At 41.4% G+C, this 19,666-nt stretch overlaps 1 protein-coding gene across 2 annotated transcripts; it reads left to right on the top strand.

Moving 5' to 3' along the window:
- Positions 1-202: 202 nt before the first annotated feature.
- SPATA5L1 (spermatogenesis associated 5 like 1) lies at positions 203-19,488 on the top strand. 2 transcript variants are annotated; one of them, XR_003120255.1, is made up of 8 exons: positions 203-1,395; positions 3,167-3,352; positions 9,279-9,437; positions 13,389-13,598; positions 14,414-14,635; positions 16,096-16,226; positions 17,377-17,502; positions 19,109-19,480. XR_003120255.1 is itself a non-coding variant. In XM_025390735.1 (8 exons), the coding sequence occupies exons 1-8, from the start codon at positions 307-309 to the stop codon at positions 19,274-19,276; spliced, it is 2,262 nt and encodes a 753-aa protein (XP_025246520.1). In that variant the 5' UTR covers positions 203-306; the 3' UTR covers positions 19,277-19,488. The 2 variants fall into 2 exon arrangements, 1 of the variants encoding a protein (XP_025246520.1); XM_025390735.1 differs by having other exon boundaries at positions 14,414-14,606; positions 19,109-19,488.
- The last annotated feature ends 178 nt before the right edge of the window (positions 19,489-19,666 follow it).

The raw sequence follows: 19,666 nt of genomic DNA on the forward strand, positions 1-19,666 counted from the left end.
TGCTTAATGACCTAGTGAAGTTAGCTTACGCCGCCTCCCAGACACCTGTAATGAAGACCATCTCGGCAAAGCTCTGGGGTGGGCAACTCGATTTCACGAAAGCGGACACCAACGCTCTACCCAGGAATAAATGCGTCGTCTAATGTTCCCATTGGCCCTTTCGGCCTTCACTCAGCGGCTGGCAACGCAGTCTTCCCTAGCGCATGCGCGCCATCTGCTTCCGGCCTGCGAGCTCGGTGTTCCACTCTTTGTGGGCCGGGTGGATTTCCTGCTCTGCTTTTCTTATGCCTGGTTGATCTGTGTGCAATGGCTCCGGACTCGGATCCCTTCCCGGAAGGGCCTCTCTTAAAGCTGCTACCCTTAGACGCTAGAGACCGGGGCACCCAGCGCTGCCGCCTGGGCCCGGCCGCCCTCCACGCCCTGGGCGCGCGCTTGGGCTCAGCAGTGAAGATCTCGCTACCCGACGGCGGCTCCTGCCTCTGCACTGTCTGGCCTCGGCGGGACGGAGCGAACGGCTTTGTGCAGCTGGACCCGCTGTGCGCGAGCCCCGGGGCGGCGGTCGGGGCGCCGAGATCCCGGAGGAGTCTCAGCCTGAGCCACCTCCTCCTAGTGCCCTGTCCGCCCCTGCGGCGCGTTTCCGTGTGGCCGGTGTTGCGAGAGCTGGCGGGCGCGCCTGGTGCCCCGAATACAGCCGCGGTGCTGGAGGCGGCGCAGGAGCTGCTGAGAAACCGACCGGTCTCCCTGGGCCACGTGGTGGTCGCTCCGCCGGGCGCTCCTGGCCCGGTGGCTGCCTTGCACATCGTCGGCGGAACGCCCAGTCCCGATCCCGCTGGGCTGGTCACCCCTCACACTCGCATCGGCCTTGGCGGGGAACCTCCGTCCGAAGCCCAGCCGCAGCCGGAGGTGCCCCTGGGAGGTCTTTCGGAGGCGGCCGACTCGCTGCGGGAGCTCCTCCACTTCCCGCTCCGCTACCCGCGCGCCCTGGCCTCGCTGGGCTTAGCGGTGCCCCGCGGGGTGCTCCTGGCGGGGCCCCCCGGAGTGGGCAAGACCCAGCTGGTGCGGGCCGTGGCGCGCGAGGCGGGCGCGGAGCTGCTGGCAGTCAGCGCCCCCGCGCTGCAGGGTTCCCGGCCTGGGGAGACCGAGGAGAACGTGCGGCGGGTCTTCCAGCGCGCCCGGGAGCTGGCCAGCCGCGGGCCCAGCCTCCTCTTCCTGGACGAGGTGGACGCTTTGTGTCCCCGGCGGGGCGGTCGAGCACCCGAGAGCCGCGTAGTGGCCCAGGTGTTGACGCTGCTGGACGGCGCAAGTGGGGACCGCGAGGTCGTGGTTGTGGGAGCCACCAACCGGCCGGACGCTCTAGATCCAGCGCTGCGTAGACCCGGGAGATTTGACCGAGAGGTGAATGGGCTTGGCGGGTTCGCCCACTGTCGGTGGAACCTCGGCCTTTTCTGGCACTAGTTGGCTGCCCCGGAGGCGTTTGTCTCTTAGGTTTGAGCATCGGTGAGGTTGGAGTGCGGCGCTTTGCAATGCAAAGAACACGTTCTCTGCCCATCTATGATCTGTGAGTCAGGACCCGTGTTTCCCCAGAGTCAGATTGTCAGGACCTGTGAGTCAGGATCTGTGAGTCAAGACCTGTATTTCCCCAGAGTCTTAATTGTTTTGGGAAGCGGGGTGGCCATTACGGATTAATTTTGTGCAGGTCCTATAATCAGTAATGTTAATTCTTAAGAGAATTTTGGTCACCTACAAGCATGTTAAACTCATGTTTTGGAATGAGAATTTAAAGAAGGATAACCTCAAGAAGTAAGTGTGTTGAAATAAAAAGGGAGAAGGCAGGGACTAAATGGAAGCAGGCATTAACTCTTCTGGATTTATTCATTCCTTGTCATAACACCAGCACCCTATCCCACAATTGAGAAAGTACCCACAACTGCTCCCTGAGTTGTTAGGGAGGTTGAATATTCAGAGCTGTCCTATTTTATAAGCTTTGGTCCTAAATTGACTTGAATGCTAAAGAATAGCTTGAAATTTAGTGACTGATATTTCTATTTTGTGATAGGATTCAAAAGAGAAATGATAATTACACTCTTTTAGTTAGTTCAGGACTCGAGTGGATTTCTTCCTTGCACTATCTAGTACCTTTGTGTCCTTAAGAGCCAGGGACCTAGCTATCTATACCTGGCTTCTAGAACTTTGTGTGTTGTAAAAATAACAAAAACTTGTTAAATGACATAGAATTTTCACTGTGCAACTTTCTAGCCAGTGTTACTCCTGGAGTATTAGGATTTTCATATATTCAGAATCTAAGCTATACGTAAAGTGCACAGTACTAGTTCCAAAATGGGTCACTAAATTGTCATACATGTTTATCAGCATAAAAAACATATATTATTATTTTGGCAGGGCTTGGTGGCTCACGCCTGCAATCTCAGGACTTTAGGAGGCTGAGGTGGGTGGATCACCTGAGGTCAGGAGGTCGAGACCAGCCTGGCCAAGATGGTGAAACCCCGTCTCTACTAAAAATACAAAAATAAGCTGGGCGTGGTGGCGCGTGCCTGTAGTTCCAGCTACTTGGGAGGCTGAGGCGCCAGAATCACTTGAACCAAGAGGTGGAGGTTTCAGTGAGCCGATGGTGCCCATTGCCCTCCAGCCTGGGCAACAGAGTGAAACTGTGTCTCAAAAATGAATACATAATACATACATACACACATACACATATATAATTTTTTTTTTGGAAGTAAGTTTTTTAATCTATTTTTATTGATACATAATCGTGCATGTTTTGGGGTACATGTGATATTTTGGTACCTGCATACAATTTGTAATTATCAAATCAGGGTGTTTAGGATATCCATCACCTCAAACATTTATCGTTTCTTACCTGAGTGTTGGGAATATTTCAAATTCTCTCCAGTAGCAATTTTGAAATATACAAGAAATTATTGTTAACTGTGTTCAACCTACTATGCTATCAAACATTACACTTAGTCCTTCTATCTAACTGTATGTTTCTACCCATGAGCCAACCTCGCTTCATCCCCTCACCCCCCAACCCTTCCCAGTCCCTGGTTGCTATTCATTCTGCTGTCTACCTCCATCCATGAGATCAACTTTAAAAAGAATATATTTTAAACTATAAACTTTTTTTGTTGTTTTGCTTTGCATATAGGTGGTCATTGGGACTCCCACACTTAAACAAAGAAAAGAAATTCTGCAAGCGATTACCTCAAAGATGCCCATCTCCAGTCATGTTGATTTGGGCCTTCTTGCAGAAATGACAGTTGGCTATGTTGGTGCCGACCTGACAGCACTCTGTAGGGAGGCTGCCATGCATGCTCTCCTTCATAGTGAGAAGGTAAGAAGCGTTAATTTATGAACATCTGTGTTAATCTGTTATGGTAACAGATTAATTTGGGGGTTAAAAAAAATGGTGAGTACATTTCCTTAGAACATTTGATAGCTTCCTCAGCTGTTGCTTATACATTTTACATCTCAACGCTATATAAATAGTATATGATTGAGGGTGGGGATAAAGGGCTGAGTCCTCTGGGTCTACGGAGTAAATGTGTTCTCTACTCTTATAGTAACTCCCTCGTGCTGAAACCCAGAGCAGCCAAGAAATAACGCATCTCCAGAAGAATCAAAGAGTTTTTTTATTTGAGTTTTTTTTATTTTGAGGCAAATTCAGACTTAGAAGTTACAAAAACAGTACAAATAATTTCCATATACCCTTCTCCCAGATTCTCCAAATGTAACATTTGCCACATTTGCTTTATCATTCTCTCTTGTGTATTTTCTTTTCTCTTCATGTGTATTTTATTTTATATATACATATATATAATGAAATATTTGAGAATATGCTACATCCATGATGCCCCTTTACCCTTGAAAACATAAGTGTATCTTTCTGAAAAACAAAGACTTTATACAAAGTCAAACAAATGATCAAGCTGAGAAAATTAACACAGACACAATACTTGTACTTAAATAGGCCTTAATCTAGAATCATACTTCAGGCTTTCTTCTATGACCATGACTTTTTAAGAGTCAGTTATTCTGTAGAATATTCCTCNGCATCTCCAGAAGAATCAAAGAGTTTTTTTATTTGAGTTTTTTTTATTTTGAGGCAAATTCAGACTTAGAAGTTACAAAAACAGTACAAATAATTTCCATATACCCTTCTCCCAGATTCTCCAAATGTAACATTTGCCACATTTGCTTTATCATTCTCTCTTGTGTATTTTCTTTTCTCTTCATGTGTATTTTATTTTATATATACATATATATAATGAAATATTTGAGAATATGCTACATCCATGATGCCCCTTTACCCTTGAAAACATAAGTGTATCTTTCTGAAAAACAAAGACTTTATACAAAGTCAAACAAATGATCAAGCTGAGAAAATTAACACAGACACAATACTTGTACTTAAATAGGCCTTAATCTAGAATCATACTTCAGGCTTTCTTCTATGACCATGACTTTTTAAGAGTCAGTTATTCTGTAGAATATTCCTCAGTTTGGGTTTGACTAATGTTTCTTCATGATTCAATTCAGTTTTTGCATTTTGGGCAGGAATATAATAGAAATGATCCTGTGTCTTTCTCATTGCATCTATTAGGCAGCACATGATATGTTTCTCTTCTATCACTGGTGAAGTTAACTTTGATTTCTTGGATAAGGTGGTGTCTGTGAGATTTCTCCATTGTCGAGATACCGTTTTTCCCTGTGGTGTTAATAAGTTATCTAGTGGGAGACATAAACTTTTCTAACCTAGGAGAAGATTGGGCACTTGGAATTGTATTTAAATTTGTCCTTGACCTGCAGGTCTGTAATTCATGACTACCTTTCCTAACAATATTTAAGATATTAGATTAAATATAATACTTTTTAACATTGTTGGTTGGAAAATCCAGTATTTTGTATATAATAAATAGTCCTGAATCCTTAAACCCGTTCAGGAAAAAACTGATTTCAGCAGGCTAAGGATTCTGAAACAGAGTTTTCAATCTCATTTGTAACATCAAAATTGTCTTTTCATCTTAAAATGCGAAAGGATGATTTGTTATCCTAAATTTTGAAAAGCCTTTTTACCTAAATAATTTATACCTTGCCTCATTCCCTTTCCTTTATTTCTACAGTTACAGCGAAGGTGGGGAGGAGTTATGTGATCTTCTAGTGATCTTTTAAGTCTTCATCTTGTAGGTTTAGACCAAAACTGCTTGAAGTTTTAAAGTTCTGTGTGTAAAGGTGTGAGAATACATGTCTTTTGAGGGAGACAATAAGAGTAAGCAGGAGATGGGAAGGGAGAGTTACATTTAGGATTTCCTCTGCTTTGAAGTTCCAGGTTTGACGGTAAGCACCTCTGACTTAGGTGGCCCAGTCAGCTGCTGTTGTCCCAGGGTGGAGCCCACTGCTACTTCAGGAGGGGCCTGCTCAGGTGTAGTTACCACAGTTGATGGCTGAGTTCAGAAACAACCAAGGGGAAGTGGAAGGAAGAAAGGCAAAAAGGATGAAGGGACAGAGACAACTGGGAAGGAACTGGCTCCGTCTTTTATTCTTTCCCCCACCAGCTGAGGGGCTTCCCCTACCTCTACCTATGCCAGGGCAGATAAGGGATACCTTACAGTTTGTTAAACTTTTTGTGAACTATTCCTATTAAAGGATTAGAAATGTAGTTTAACACTCACACATACACAGAGGGGAAAGAATGTATATGCCCAAAGAATCAAGTAAAATAATGTGTACACACATGATCTGGAACTATAAATCAGATTTTCAAATACTAGTTGGTGTTACCTAAAGATTAGTTAGTATTTGGACATCAGACACCTAACATCTGATACTGTCAGCCAGTTAAAAAGGCTATTTTTTTAAGTATGTGATAGTGTTATTCATGAGAAATGAAGATAGAAAATTATAAAGAACTGCCTACCTGAAATGTCACTTTCCAGAGATGACAATTGTTAACACTTTTGGGAGAATACGGAATAGCTCTATACATACAGATTCACTTCACATCAGTTCACAAATAAGACAAGACAGTTTGTTTATGAAAATGGGAATTTGTGGACAACTAGATGTTTAGAATTAGATTTAAGAGGGCAAATACTTTAATAAATACAGTACAGACATTTTTAATAAAATTTTGAGGACTTTTTGACTAACAAAAATGTGTTTCACTAGAATGATCAAGGAGAGGCCGGGCGCGGTGGCTCAAGCCTGTAATCCCAGCACTTTGGGAGGCCGAGACGGGCGGATCACGAGGTCAGGAGATCGAGACCATCCTGGCTAACACGGTGAAACCCCGTCTCTATTAAGAAATACAAAAAACTAGCCGGGCGAGGTGGCGGGCGCCTGTAGTCCCAGCTACTCGGGAGGCTGAGGCCGGAGAATGGCGTGAACCCGGGAGGCGGAGCTTGCAGTGAGCTGAGATCCGGCCACTGCACTCCAGCCTGGGTGACAGAGCGAGACTCCGTCTCAAAAAAAAAAAAAAAAAAAAAGAATGATCAAGGAGAGTGTAAAAAGTCTCCAAAATATAAGCTGAGAGTGAAGACGACTTTTCTAGGCATAACATAAACCCTAAAGGAAATTATTTGCTGATTTGACCATTTGGGGGTGGCAAGCAATACTATAAAGTCAGACTAGGAAAAATACTTTCAGTCCGATTTCTGTGATTTGGAAAGAACTTTTACAAATCAGTGAGAATAGACCAACAGTCCAAGAGAAAATGGGTAATAGGATATGAACAGGTAGTTGACAATAAAAGGAATGTCAATAAACATGAAAAATCTTCAACCTTGATTTCTTTTAAAATTATTGTCTTTATTTTGAAATAATTTAAAACATATAGTAAAGTTGCAAGATAGTTACAAAGAACTTCCACTAAACCTTTTATCCAAATTAACCAATTTTTAACATTTTGCCAAATAAGCTTTATCATTCTCTTTTGCTCTCTTTCTTGCTCCCTCTCGTCCTCTTCTCTCTCTCTCTCATCTCTGTATATATATATTTATATGCACATAGTATTTATTTATTTTGGACCATTTGAGAGAATGGGTTGCATATATCATAACATTTCATCCCTTAACATTTTAATGTCTATTTCCTAAGGACAGCAATGTTCCTGTATGTCACCACAGTATGGTCATGTATAGTATTGTGTCCTTAGAGCCTCACATGTAGAGGCACAGGGTGTTCATTGGTTCCTCATTGGTGATGCTAATTTTTGTCAGCTAGTTCAGGTGGTGTGCAGTTTCTCCACTGTGTAACTGCTGTTTTTTCCCTTTGCCACTAATGAGAAATCTATGGGGAGACACTTGGAGATATCCTGCTCCTCATCAAACTTTCAGGCTGGGCGCAGTGGCTTATGCCTGTAGTCCCAGCTGCTCGGGAGGCTGAGACAGGAGGATCACTTGAACCCAGGTGTTCGAGGCTCAGTGAGCTGTTGCCTCAATGCCACTGCACTCCAGCCTGGGCAGCAGAGCAAGACCCTGTCTCATAAAAGAATAAACTTCCCTCAATGTAGCATCCAATTCTTGCTCATAACAGCCTTTAATATCATGATTGCAAAAAAGGCAATTTTTCTAATTCCAATATTCCCTCTACCTCATTCTGAATTGAAGAAATTTGGTTAACACAGTAATGAATGAGTAGTGGTTCTTCTGTCATATTGGCAGACACTTAAGAGTTTGGTAATGGGCCAGGTACAGTAGCTCATGTCTATAATCCCAGTACTTTGGGAGGCTGAGATAGGTGGGTCACTTGAGGTCAGGAGTTCGAGACCAGCCTGGCCAACATGGGGAAACCCCATCTCTACTAAAAATACAAAAATTAGCCAGGTGTGGTGGTGCATGCCTGTAAATCCCAGCTACTTGGTAGGCTGAGGCATGAGAATCAACCCAGGAGGCGAAGGCTGCAGGGAGCCAAGATCACAGCACTGTACTCCAGCCTGAGTGACAGAATGAGACTCCGCAAAAAAAAAAAAAAGAGAGAGAGAGAGAGTTTGTTATTGTCCAGTATTGGAGAGGTGTGGAGAGAACACAGCTTCATGTTATTGAAGGAGAGTAAATTAATACAGCTTCCTTAGAGAACAATTTGGTAATAGCTGTCAATGTATATGTGTGTACTTATAAACCCAGTAATTCTACTTTGAGGAAATTATTACATAAAATACTTGAACATGAGTTTGAACATAGTGGCTCATGCCTGTAATCCCAGCACTTTGGGAGGCTGAGATGGGAGGATTGCTCGAGCTCACGAGTTCCAGACCAGCCTGGGCAACATAGGGAGACCCCGTCTGTACAAAAAAAAAAAATTTTATTTTTTGGCCAGGTATGGTGGTTCACGCCTGTAATACAGCACTTTGGGAGGCTGAGGCGGGCGGATCACGAGGTCAGGAGATCGAGACCATTCTGGCTAACACGGTAAAACCCCATCTCTTCTAAAAATACAAAAAATTAGCCAGGCGTGGTGGTGGGCGCCTGTAGTCCCAGCTACTCAGGAGGCTGAGGCAGGAGAATGGCGTGAACCCAGGAGGCAGAGCTTGCAGTGAGCCGAGATTGCACCACTGCACTCCAGCCTGGGCAACAGAGCGAGACTCCGTCTCAAAAAAAAAAAAAAATTAATTAGCCAGGCTTGGTGGCACACACCTGTAGTTCTACCTACTCCAGAGGGTGAGTTGCAAGGATTACTTGAGCCTGGGAGACTGCAGTGAGCTATGATAATGTCACTGCATTCCAGCCTGGGCAACAGAGTGAGACCCTGTCTCAAACAAATACTTGAACATGAGCACAGAGACTTTTTCAGTTGCAGCTTTGTTTTTAATATCAAAAGACTGGGGATGACCTAATGTTTGTCAGAAAGGTGTAGTTGGGGTAAATTCAGTAGTGTACTATGGAATTGTCAAAAAGAATGATGTAGAACTATATTAGTTGACATGAAAAGATATATATTAGTTGACATGAAAAGGTGAAAGAAGAAAAGTACAGGTTGATATAGTATGGTTCTATTTGTGTATCTGTTTAAAAGGATATTTGTATGCTTATTATCATAACATACTGGAAGAATCACAAGAAACTGTTGACATCTTTCAGGGAAGAATTAACTGGCGGGAATTGGCAGGGAGACATTTATTCTTTGTACTATTTATATAAATTGTTTTTATAATGATAACAAAATTACAAATCCAAAAGAAGATTTAAAAAACGAATTGTGCTATAAAAAAATACCAACCTAATTTTTGGTTTAATTTTGATTTTTGGGGTGTATTTCTTCAGAACCAGGACAATCCTGTGATTGATGAAACAGACTTCCTTGAAGCTTTTAAAAATATTCAACCTTCATCGTTTCGAAGCGTCATTGGATTGATGGATATCAAGCCTGTTGACTGGGAGCAGATTGGTGGCCTTGAAGATGTAAAACTGAAGTTAAAACAGGTAAGACAGATAATCTACTTAATCCAGTCGGATATTACAGATTAACATTCTGTGCATTTATGATGACAACATACTGCACTGAAACTACTCTTTCTGCTATCACTAATGTGATCCGAACATCTAAATCCAATGATTACTTTTCAGTCCTTATTTAATTGGACTTCTATGGATGTCTAAATTGGTTTTTATAATTTCCCACCTCGACCCTCTCTTTTTTTGTTTTTGCTTTAAAGAGTTTATAACCTAAGGCTGGGTGTGGTGGCTCATATCTATAATCCCAACACTTTGGGAGGCCAAGGGAGGAGGATTGCTTGAGTTCAGGAGTTCAAAACCAGCCTGGGCAACATAGCAAGCCCTTGTCTCTATTTAAAAAGAAAAAAGTTCATAACCTAAGGCTGGGCACGGTGACTCATACCTGTAATCCCAGCATTTTGGGAGGCTGAGGCGGGTGGATCACCTGAGGTCAGGAGTTCAAGACCAGCCTGGCCAACATGGTGAAACCTCGTCTCTACTAAAAATACAAAAATTAGCTGGGCATGCTGGCAGGTGCCCATAATGCCAGCTACTTGGGAGGCTGAAGCAGGAGACTCACTTGAACCTGGGAGGCGGAGGTTGCAGTGAGCCGAGATCCCACCACTGTACTTCAGCCTGGGTGACAGAGAAAGACCCTGTCTGGGGAGAAAAAAACAAAGTGTGTAACCTGTAGTCTTAGCACTTCAGAAGGTCGAGACAGGAGGATCTCTTGAGGCCAAGAATTCAAGACCAGACTGGGCAACACAGTAAGACTCCCTGTCTCTACAAAAAAAATTTTTTTTGAGACATGGTTGCTCTGTCACCCATGCTAGAGTATGGTGTCACAAACACAGCTCACTGTACCCTTGAACTCCTGGGCTCAAGCAGTCCTTCTGCCTCAGCCCCCCAAGTAGCTGGGACTGCAGGTGCATACCACCACGCCTGGCTAATTTTTTAATTTTTTGTAGAGATAGGGTCCCACTGTGCTACTCAAGCTGGCCTTGAACTCCTGGGCTTAAACAGTCCTCCAACTCGGCCTTCTAAAGTGCTGGGATTATAGGCATGAGCCACCATGCCTGGCCTACAAAAAAATTTTCTAAATTAGCCAGGTGTGGTGGCACTGCTTGTAGTCCTAGCTACTCAGGAGGATCACTTGAGCCTTGATCCCAGGAGATGGAGGCTGCAGTGAGCTATGATTGCACCACTGCACTGCAGCTTGGGCAACAGAGTGAGATCCTGTGTCCTTAAAAAAATATAAAAAAAAATTTTGGCTGGGCACAGTGGCTCACGCCTATAATCCCAGCACTTTGGGAGGCTGAGGCAGGCAGATCACCTGAGGTCAGGAGTTAGAAACCAGCCTGGCTAACATGGAGAAACCCCATTTCTACTAAAAATGCAAAAAATTAGCCGGGCATGGTGGCGCGTGTCTCTAATCCCAGCTACTCGGGAGGCTGAGGCAGGAGAATCGCTTGAACCCGGGAGGTGTAGGTTGCAGTGAGCCAAGATTGTGCCACTGCACTCCAACTTGGGCAACAAAACTGAAACTCCATCTCAAAAAAACAAAAACAATGTATAGGCCGGGCGCAGTGGCTCACACGTGTAATCCCAGCACTTTGGGAGGCTGAGGCGGGAGGATCACGAAGTCAGGAGTTCAAGACCAGCCTGGCTAACATGATGAAACCCTGTCTCTACTAAAAATACAAAAGTCAGCCTGGTGTGGTGATGCAATCCTGTAATCCCAGCTACTCGGGAGGCTGAGGCAGGAGAATCACTTGAACCCAAGAGGCAGAGGTTGCAGTGAGCTGAGATCGCACCACTGCACTCCAGCCTAGGACAGAGTAAGACTCCATCTCAAAAAAAAAAAGAAAAATCAATTTATAATCTAAAACGGGTCAGCAAATTTTCTGTAGAGAGAGCCACACAGTAAATGTTTTAAACTTCACAACCACTCATCTCTGCCATTGTAGCACCAAAGCAGCTGTAGACCATATGTAAATGAGTAATAGTATTCTGTTAAAATTATGGACACTGAAATTATATAATTCTCACATGTCAGAAAATATTATTTTGATATTTCTTCAAGCATTTAAAAATGTAAAAATTCTTCTTAGTTTGGCTGTACCAAATATAGGTGGAAGGCCTTAGTTTGCCTGGATATCTGATCTAAAAGACATTAAATGGACGTAGTACAGGGACTGGTAAAAGCACAAATTTGAAATGAACAAGATGGTTACCTGATAGTGGATTTCACAGCTCTTCAGATCGCAACTCTTTAGATCCTCTCACCTGCATTACAGTTTCAGAAATTGATTTTGCCAATTCGCCTACATGTGATCCTGCCCTAATGAACTAGGTTTCTCTAACCACACACATAACAGACTGATATATAAGTAATAATTATAATTTTTTCATCTTAGCCAGGAGCTCTATCTCCAGTGAACCCTAGAATTTTTGAGTCCACGGATAAGAGCATTTATAATAGGTGCCAATATTTTTTATGCATTGTCTTATTTAATCTTTATAAGATGCATGAGAGAAATTAGCCACACCTTCCTCTTGGAAGCACTCTGTTTCCTTTGCTTTGAGACATTAAGCTTTTCTGCCTTTCTGGGCACCCCTCTCCCCTGCCTTAAATGTTAGTGCTCAAGAGGCTCCCGGAGTCCTCTTGTTGGAGCTGTGGGTGGTTTTATGATGATCTTGATGTCCGCAGCATCAACTGACCCCTGAAAACTGTTGACTCAGAAATCTGTATATCTAGAGTAGACGTTTCTTCTGATCATCAGAACTACTTCACTGCCTGCCTACTGGATAACCCCAGAGATGTCAAACTCAGCATGTCCAAAGTTCAGCTAGTCAGCTCTTCCCCCACACTTGGATCCCCTACCTCAGTTAATACAGCTAGCCACCCCATCCTCTAAGTCAGAAATCTGTCTTCTAAAGGCATAGCATTAGAACTTTGTCCTTATGTAAAGTACAATTCTGTTTTATGTTTCAAATATCCATCCCTTCCACACCATCTTCACTGCTTGTGACACTCCAGCCTTATTATTTTTGTAGACTGAATCATTGCAAGAAACTTCTAACTGGTCTCCTTGCCTCTAGTTTCATTTCCTTCCAGTCCATTCTTCATACTACTTCCTCAGTGCAGACTAAAGCTTTCAAGGCCTGTTGTGATCTGGCTCCTATCTCCACTTCAACGCCATTACTTAACTTTGTTTAAGCCTGAGTTTTTGCATCTGTAAAATAATGATTAAAATGGCTAAAAACCATTTACCTTAAAGGTAATGAGGACTCATTCACTATTGAGTTTACTACTACTGAGTGCCTCCTTTGGGTAGGTGTCATTCTAGGTGCTGGGGATTTTAAGGTGAGCTTTGCTTATGTTCTAGCAGAGTAGAATGACAAACCCAACGTGGAAAAATAATAATAGTGAATAAGTGCTTTAAAAGTAAAGGATGGGCAGTAGCATAGAGAATGAGTAGGAGGAGGGGGGCTTACGCTTTAACCAGCTGGTTAGGAAAGACCTCTCCAAGGAATTGACACCTGTGCTGAGACCTGAGTGATGAGGGATAGCCACATGAAGATCTCAGGGGAACGTTCAGGCAGAGAGGAAAGCGAGGAAAGCAAGGAAAGGCTCTGAGATGGGAACAAACTAAGTGTTTAGGAGATAGTCAGATTATATAAGGCCTTGTCAGCTGTGGTGAGTAAGGAGTTTTGATTTGGATTTTATTCTCGTTCTAATAGTAAATCATTGAAGGATTTTAAACAGGAAGTGATGTCACCTGACTCAAATTATAAGCTCTCTGCAGTGTGGAGAATGGACTGTTTCCAGCTCATGACAGGAGCCTGAGAATTGTTAAATGAACAAATGAATTTACTGGATGATTTGACATTTTATTATTACACTAAAACAACTCTTCTTTTTTTGTGTACTTTCAGAGCATTGAGTGGCCTCTGAAATTCCCTCGGGAATTTGTTAGGATGGGCCTGATGCAACCGAAGGGAGTTCTCCTCTATGGGCCCCCTGGATGTGCTAAAACCACTCTGGTGAGGGCCCTGGCCACAAGCTGTCACTGCTCTTTTGTTTCAGTGAGTGGAGCTGATCTATTTTCACCATTTGTTGGAGATTCAGAAAAAGTCTTATCTCAGGTTTGTTTATTTCCCCATATGTTTAAATTTACTTTTGAATTTTTATTTCATTTCTTATGGACAAACATTTTTTAAAATATTACTAGTGTTTTTTCCAGTTAAAAAAGTTATACATGTTTATTGAAAATTTAGAAAATATAGGAAAGTGTAAATATGAAATCCTTCGTAATCCTCCTACCTACTATTAACATTTTGGTTAATTTCCTTTGTCTTTTTTTTCTGTTTTAAATAAAATCAAGAGTAGGTTTTATATATCTATAGCTTTATCCTGCTTTTTAAAACTTAATATTACCACTTTTGAAATTCCATAGCGTCAATTCTTTGAAAATACGGTTTTTAACTCTTACATAATACTGCATTGTTTCTTGTTTTATTTACTCGTTCCCCAATTCCTAGACATTCAGAATCTTTTTTTATATATTTTAAAAATTATAAATAGTGGCCAGGTGTGGTGGCTCATGCTTGTAATCCCAGCACTTTGGGAGGCCAAGGCGGGTGAATCACTTTAGGCCAGGAGTTCGAGACCAGCCTGGCCAACATGGCGAAACCCCATCTCTACTAAAAATACAAAAAAATTAGGTGGGTGTGGTGGCGCACACCTATAATCTCATCTACTCGGGAGACTGAGGCACAAGAATTGCTTGCGCCTAGGAGGCAGAGGTTGCGGTGAGCTGAAATTGCACCACTATACTCCAAACTGAGCAACAGAGCAAGACTGTCTCAAAAACAGAATTATAAATAGTAATGTGGAAAGCATACATTCACATGACTAATGTATAACATATAGCTTTTTAATATTTTTTTCCTAACAAAAGATATTTCGACAAGCAAGAGCAAGTACTCCAGCAATTGTGTTTTTGGATGAAATTGATTCAATCTTGGGAGCTCGCTCAGCCAGCAAGACAGGATGTGATGTTCAAGAACGAGTTCTTTCTGTTCTCCTGAATGAATTAGATGGTGTTGGACTTAAGACAATAGAGAGAAGAGGAAGTAAATCAAGTCAACAGGGTAAATACAAGGAGCTGAAAAATGAAGAGGTATTTATTAGCCAGAACGCACCTAAAATCCAGGCCAACATTAAATAGAATGCATATATGCTATAGCTTTACTTACGCTGAATTCATCTCGTAGAAGGATTTATTATAATTTCAGTTTGACTTTGTTAGGGCTTTTAGAGCTAATAAAAATTGTGATTTGGCTAGAAAAGGTGAGGTACATCTTATAATAAGTTATCTTAAGTATAATAATGTAAATTTTATTTTTCCTAAGAATGAGAAATATAGTTTTCTTATTGCTAATAGAGAAGGCAGTTTATTCTTGTTTCCATGTCCTAAGAAACCAGTATTCATTTCTTTCTAAAAATTTTTATGTAGGCTGGGCACAGTGGCACACCCCTGTTATCCCAGCACTTTGGAAGGCCAAGGCAGAAGGATTGCTTAAGGCCAGGAGTTTGAGGCTAGCCTGGCCAACATTGCAAGGCCCCATCTATGAATGAATGAAGGAAGGAAGGAAGGAATGACAAAGGATATTATTTCCAATAGTCTTAGTATGGAAAATTTCCAGTTTTCTTGAGAAATGGGTTTCTTTGGTTTTAATGAATTAAAATGGCCTTTGGAAGTCCCCTCCCTGTCTTTCTGAGTCTCTTCTCCAGAGTTTGGTATCCCTAAATTATCCCTGATATTTTCCCTTTTCTTTTATTCCTCTCTTGTTGTCACTCATTTCCTATTTTTAAAATTGTTGCATGGGATTGTTGCATACACTCCTTAGGAACATGTCATACTAGAATTAGGAGGTACCCATGAGGTTTCTAATCAAATCGTTCCATAATACAGGAATTCCTTCTATAACATCTGACAGGTATTTACCTAGCATCTGCTAAAATACTTGCAAACATAGGGAACTTAGTACTTTGAGGGATTATGTCACTGGAGAGTTGCCTGATTATTCAACAAATGATTTTGAATGCTTAGTATATGTAAAGCCTTTCTCTGTCTGCTTTTAGACATTTCTTTATCCAGGATTTGCATACCTGCAACTTAGATTGTCATTTCACAGACAAATAAAAAGTCCAGTAAATCTTCGACTCTTTAGGGATATGAGAGTCAAGACTTTTCTGTAACCATATATCTCTACCCATTGGTCATACATATCTGTCTTTTCAAGTAGCCCGTTTAAGGTGTAATCCTTCATTGGAGGCTCAGGTGCACTCAAGTCACCAGATGAGTGTTCTTCTCTTTGGGATAAGGCTTTTCATAAGTTTTCATACGGAGAATATCTCTTAGGTACTCCCTTAGCCATGCACACGAAGTACTTCTTCGATTAATGATTTGTTTCTGGGATATCTTGATATCAAGAAGCTGGTCTAGAAAGGGGATATAAGCGTTCTGGTCCCAAGAAAAGGATATCCCTATTTCAATTTAAATAGATCTTCTGATTTATAATTTTTAAAAAACTCACAACTGATTGAAATTACTTTTTGTTGTGTGTTTGCCCTCAGAGTTTCAAGAAGTTTTTAACCGAAGTGTCATGATTGTTGCAGCAACAAATAGACCTGATGTGTTAGATACTGCTTTGTTACGACCTGGAAGATTAGATAAGATCATCTATATTCCACCTCCAGATCACAAGGTAATCACTGTAAACATTTACTGTGTGTGAGCTCAGCAGAATGGAATTCCAGTCTGGATATAGGTGTCCATGGTGTTCTACTCACCCTGGGTTCCACCTTCCTTGCCTTCCTTCCTTCCTTTCATTGCATCATAATTTTGATCTGCCTTTGTTGGATACTCTGATCCTGTTCACAGAGAAACATAAGCCTAAATATAAGGTGGTTATTGTATGTGTTGTGGCAGACTCTAAATACGGTCAACTCAGCATTATTTTGCAGCTAGAGTAAAGGAATCGTAAAGTGTTAAAAGAGCTTTGAAGATTGAGTCAGCATCCTTATAGTACAGTGCAGAAGTCGGAAATCACAGAGATTATGCTGTGTATCGTGGCCAACCAGTAAATTTGTTGTCCTTGAAGTACAGTGCAGAAACCTGAGATATCAGAGATTATGCAGTGTATCATGGTCAACCAGTACATTTTTTGTCATTAACAGCCAGAGCCACTGACAGGCAGGGTGAAAGGCACAGAGTGAATTTTTTTGTTCCTTGAGCTTTTATCAAGTTTTGAAGGGATAGAAAAATAAAATTTATTATCTGTTATACCTTTAAGTTATATCTGATAATTCATGTATTTGCTTCTTAAGCCATGTCTAATAGTATTATTTGTACCCAAAAGAGAGATTCAGCTGGGCGTGGTGGCTCATATCTATAGTACCACACTTTGGGAGGCCAAGGCGGGCAGATCACCTGAGATCAGGAGTTCGAGACTAGCTTGGCCAACATGGTGAAACCCCGTCTCTACTAAAAATACAAAAATTAGCTGGGTGTGGTGGCAGGCTCCTGTAATCGCAGCTACTCGGGAGGCCAAGGCAGGAGAATCACTTGAACCCGGGAGGCAGAGGTTGTAGTGAGCCAAGATCATGCCACTGCACTCCAGCCTGGGCGACAAAGCAAGACTCCATCTCAAAAAAAAGAGAGAGATTCATAAGTTTTTTATGATGTCATGATTTTTACCATTGTCATATGGGCCATTGATGACTTAGTCCTTCTAACCTCTGTATATACTTTCTCGGTAATGTGAAAGAAAACTCAAGCTAAAAATATTTTAATAAATCATTGTGTCAAACATAAATGTTATAAGATTTAAAATACTGTTTTTTATTTTGTTCCAGGGCAGGCTTTCTATTTTAGAAGTCTGTACGAAAAACATGCCAATAGGTCCTGATGTCTCCTTAGAAAACCTAGCAGCAGAAACCTGTTTTTTTTCTGGAGCTGATCTTAGAAACCTCTGCACAGAAGTAAGTTAATTAGTGAAGAAATTTGTGGTTCAAAACATTTCTTCATCTTTTCAAATCTTCATTCACTCAGCAGTATTTACTAAAAGCCTGTGTGGTACAGGCTTACGAAAAAAAGTTTTTCGTAAACTTTTACTAAATATAACATTCAGAAAAATGCACGGATCATAAGGGTACAGTTCATTGAATTAAATGATCACATTTTTATAATCACTATTTATGTCAGGGAATAGAACATTATCAACACCCCAGAATCTTCCTTTGGGTCCTTTCCCAACCTCTGTCACCTACCTTCTTCTGAAAGAGAACTATTGGCTGGGCTTAGTGACTCATGCCTGTAATCCCAGCACTTTGTTGGGGTCAAGGCAGGAGGATCATCTGAGCCCAGGAGTTGAGACCAGCCTGGGCAACAATGGGGAGCCTTGTCTCTAAAAAAATTTTTTTTAAATTGTCCCGGCTACTCAGGAAGCTGAGGTGGGAGGATCACTTGAGCCTGGAGGTCAAGGCTGTAGTGAGCCATGATTATGTCACTGTACTTCTGCCTGGGTGATAGAGCAAGACTCTGTCCGCCACCAAAAAAAAAAACAAAAACACAAAAAGGGAACCACTGTCCTCACTTCCAACAGTGGGGATTAGTTTTGTCTGCTTTTAAACTTTATATGAATGGAAGCATGTGGCATATGTTATTTTCTGTCTGGTTCTTTAACCCAAAAAGAAATTCATCCATGGTTTTGTGTGTAACATAGTTTATAATATTCTAGTATATGAATATTCTACATTTGTTTATCCATTCTTTTATTTTGGAGTATCTGGGTTTCTACTTTTTTGCTATTATGAGTTATGCTGCTGTGAACAGCCTTGTATATGCCTCTTAGTTCCCATGTCTACTTATGTCTATTTGTAAACATACTTAGCTACAAGGAGAATTGCTGGGTCATAGGGTATGTGTTTCATCTATTCCTTTATAATAAGTGCTGGCTGAAGACTTTTCCCTACTTCACCATCAAGAAGGTATTCTCTGATCTTTAAAAGTACATATGGGTTCGTAAAATATATATTAATCTACAACTTGCTTTTTCTTTCTTCCCATGTAAGGCTTTCTTTTTTCCCATTAATGTAAAAGAGGTTATGGTATACAAAGTGGATTTTTAATCACCTTATTTAACTTTTTAGCATAATATTTTTAGTGACATGAAAATTAGAATCCTATGAAGTGAGGCTGAGATTTTCCATTCAGAGTTTAAAGTATTACCATATATTGTTAAAAAAAAGAAAAGAGGGCAGGCGCTGTGGCTAACGCCTGTAATCCCAACACTTTGGGAGGCTGAAGCAGGTGGAACACGAGGTCAGGAGTTCGAGACCAACCTGGCCAACATGGTGAAACGCCATCTCTACTAAAAATACAAAAATTAGTCAGGTGTGGTGGCAGACACCTGTAATCCCAGCTATTCGGGAGGCTGAGGCAGGAGAATGGGTTGAAACCGGAAGGTGGAGGTTGCAGTGAGTCGAGATCGCGCCTCTGCACTCCAGCCTGGGCAACAAGAGCGAAACTCTGTCTCAAAAAAAAAAAGCAAAAAGAAATTGTTTTCTATTGCTTGTCTCTTAATAGGCTGCTTTGCTGGCTCTGCAAGAAAATGGACTAGACACAACTACAGTGAAACAAGAGCACTTTCTAAAATCACTTAAGACTGTAAAACCATCGTTAAGTCGCAAGGACTTGGCTTTATATGAAAATTTATTTAAGAAAGGAGGATTTTCTAACTTGGAAGGTATTTAAAAATCACCTTACACCCTTGTTCAGTTGTTCACGTTAATTGAAATGTGAACTTGCCTGTCGTTTGCAACTTCACACTTTTAGAATTTGTGTTTGTATTTCCTGTAAGTAAATAAATAAAAACAAAAAAACAAAAAACACAAACCTTGTGCCTGATAAGCTAAGGCTCATTTATTTTTAAAAGGCATATTAAATAAAATACTGTAATTTAGGAAGAAAGTATGTGTGTGTTGATTTTTGTTGTAAGGGGTGGTTGGTTTTGGGTGATTGCTTTTTTATTAAACCCTGAAATAATTTCATACTTACAGAAAAGTTGCAAAAATAGTACAAAGAATTTTTATGTGCTCAAACCCAGATTCACTGATTTTTAACATTTTGCCACATTTGCTTTCT

The sequence above is a fragment of the Theropithecus gelada genome, chromosome 7a, assembly GCF_003255815.1.
Source record: "Theropithecus gelada isolate Dixy chromosome 7a, Tgel_1.0, whole genome shotgun sequence".
Taxonomy (NCBI): domain Eukaryota; kingdom Metazoa; phylum Chordata; class Mammalia; order Primates; family Cercopithecidae; genus Theropithecus; species Theropithecus gelada.

What these genes read in the sequence shown, in the direction of transcription:
- SPATA5L1 (XM_025390735.1), top strand. Translation starts at nt 307, where the DNA reads ATGGCTCCGGACTCGGATCCCTTCCCGGAAGGGCCTCTCTTAAAGCTG. An exon ending in CCGGGAGATTTGACCGAGAG is followed by an intron (nt 1,396 to 3,166) that starts GTGAATGGGCTT and finishes CTTTGCATATAG; the next exon opens with GTGGTCATTGGGACTCCCAC. An exon ending in CAGAAAAAGTCTTATCTCAG is followed by an intron (nt 13,599 to 14,413) that starts GTTTGTTTATTT and finishes TCCTAACAAAAG; the next exon opens with ATATTTCGACAAGCAAGAGC.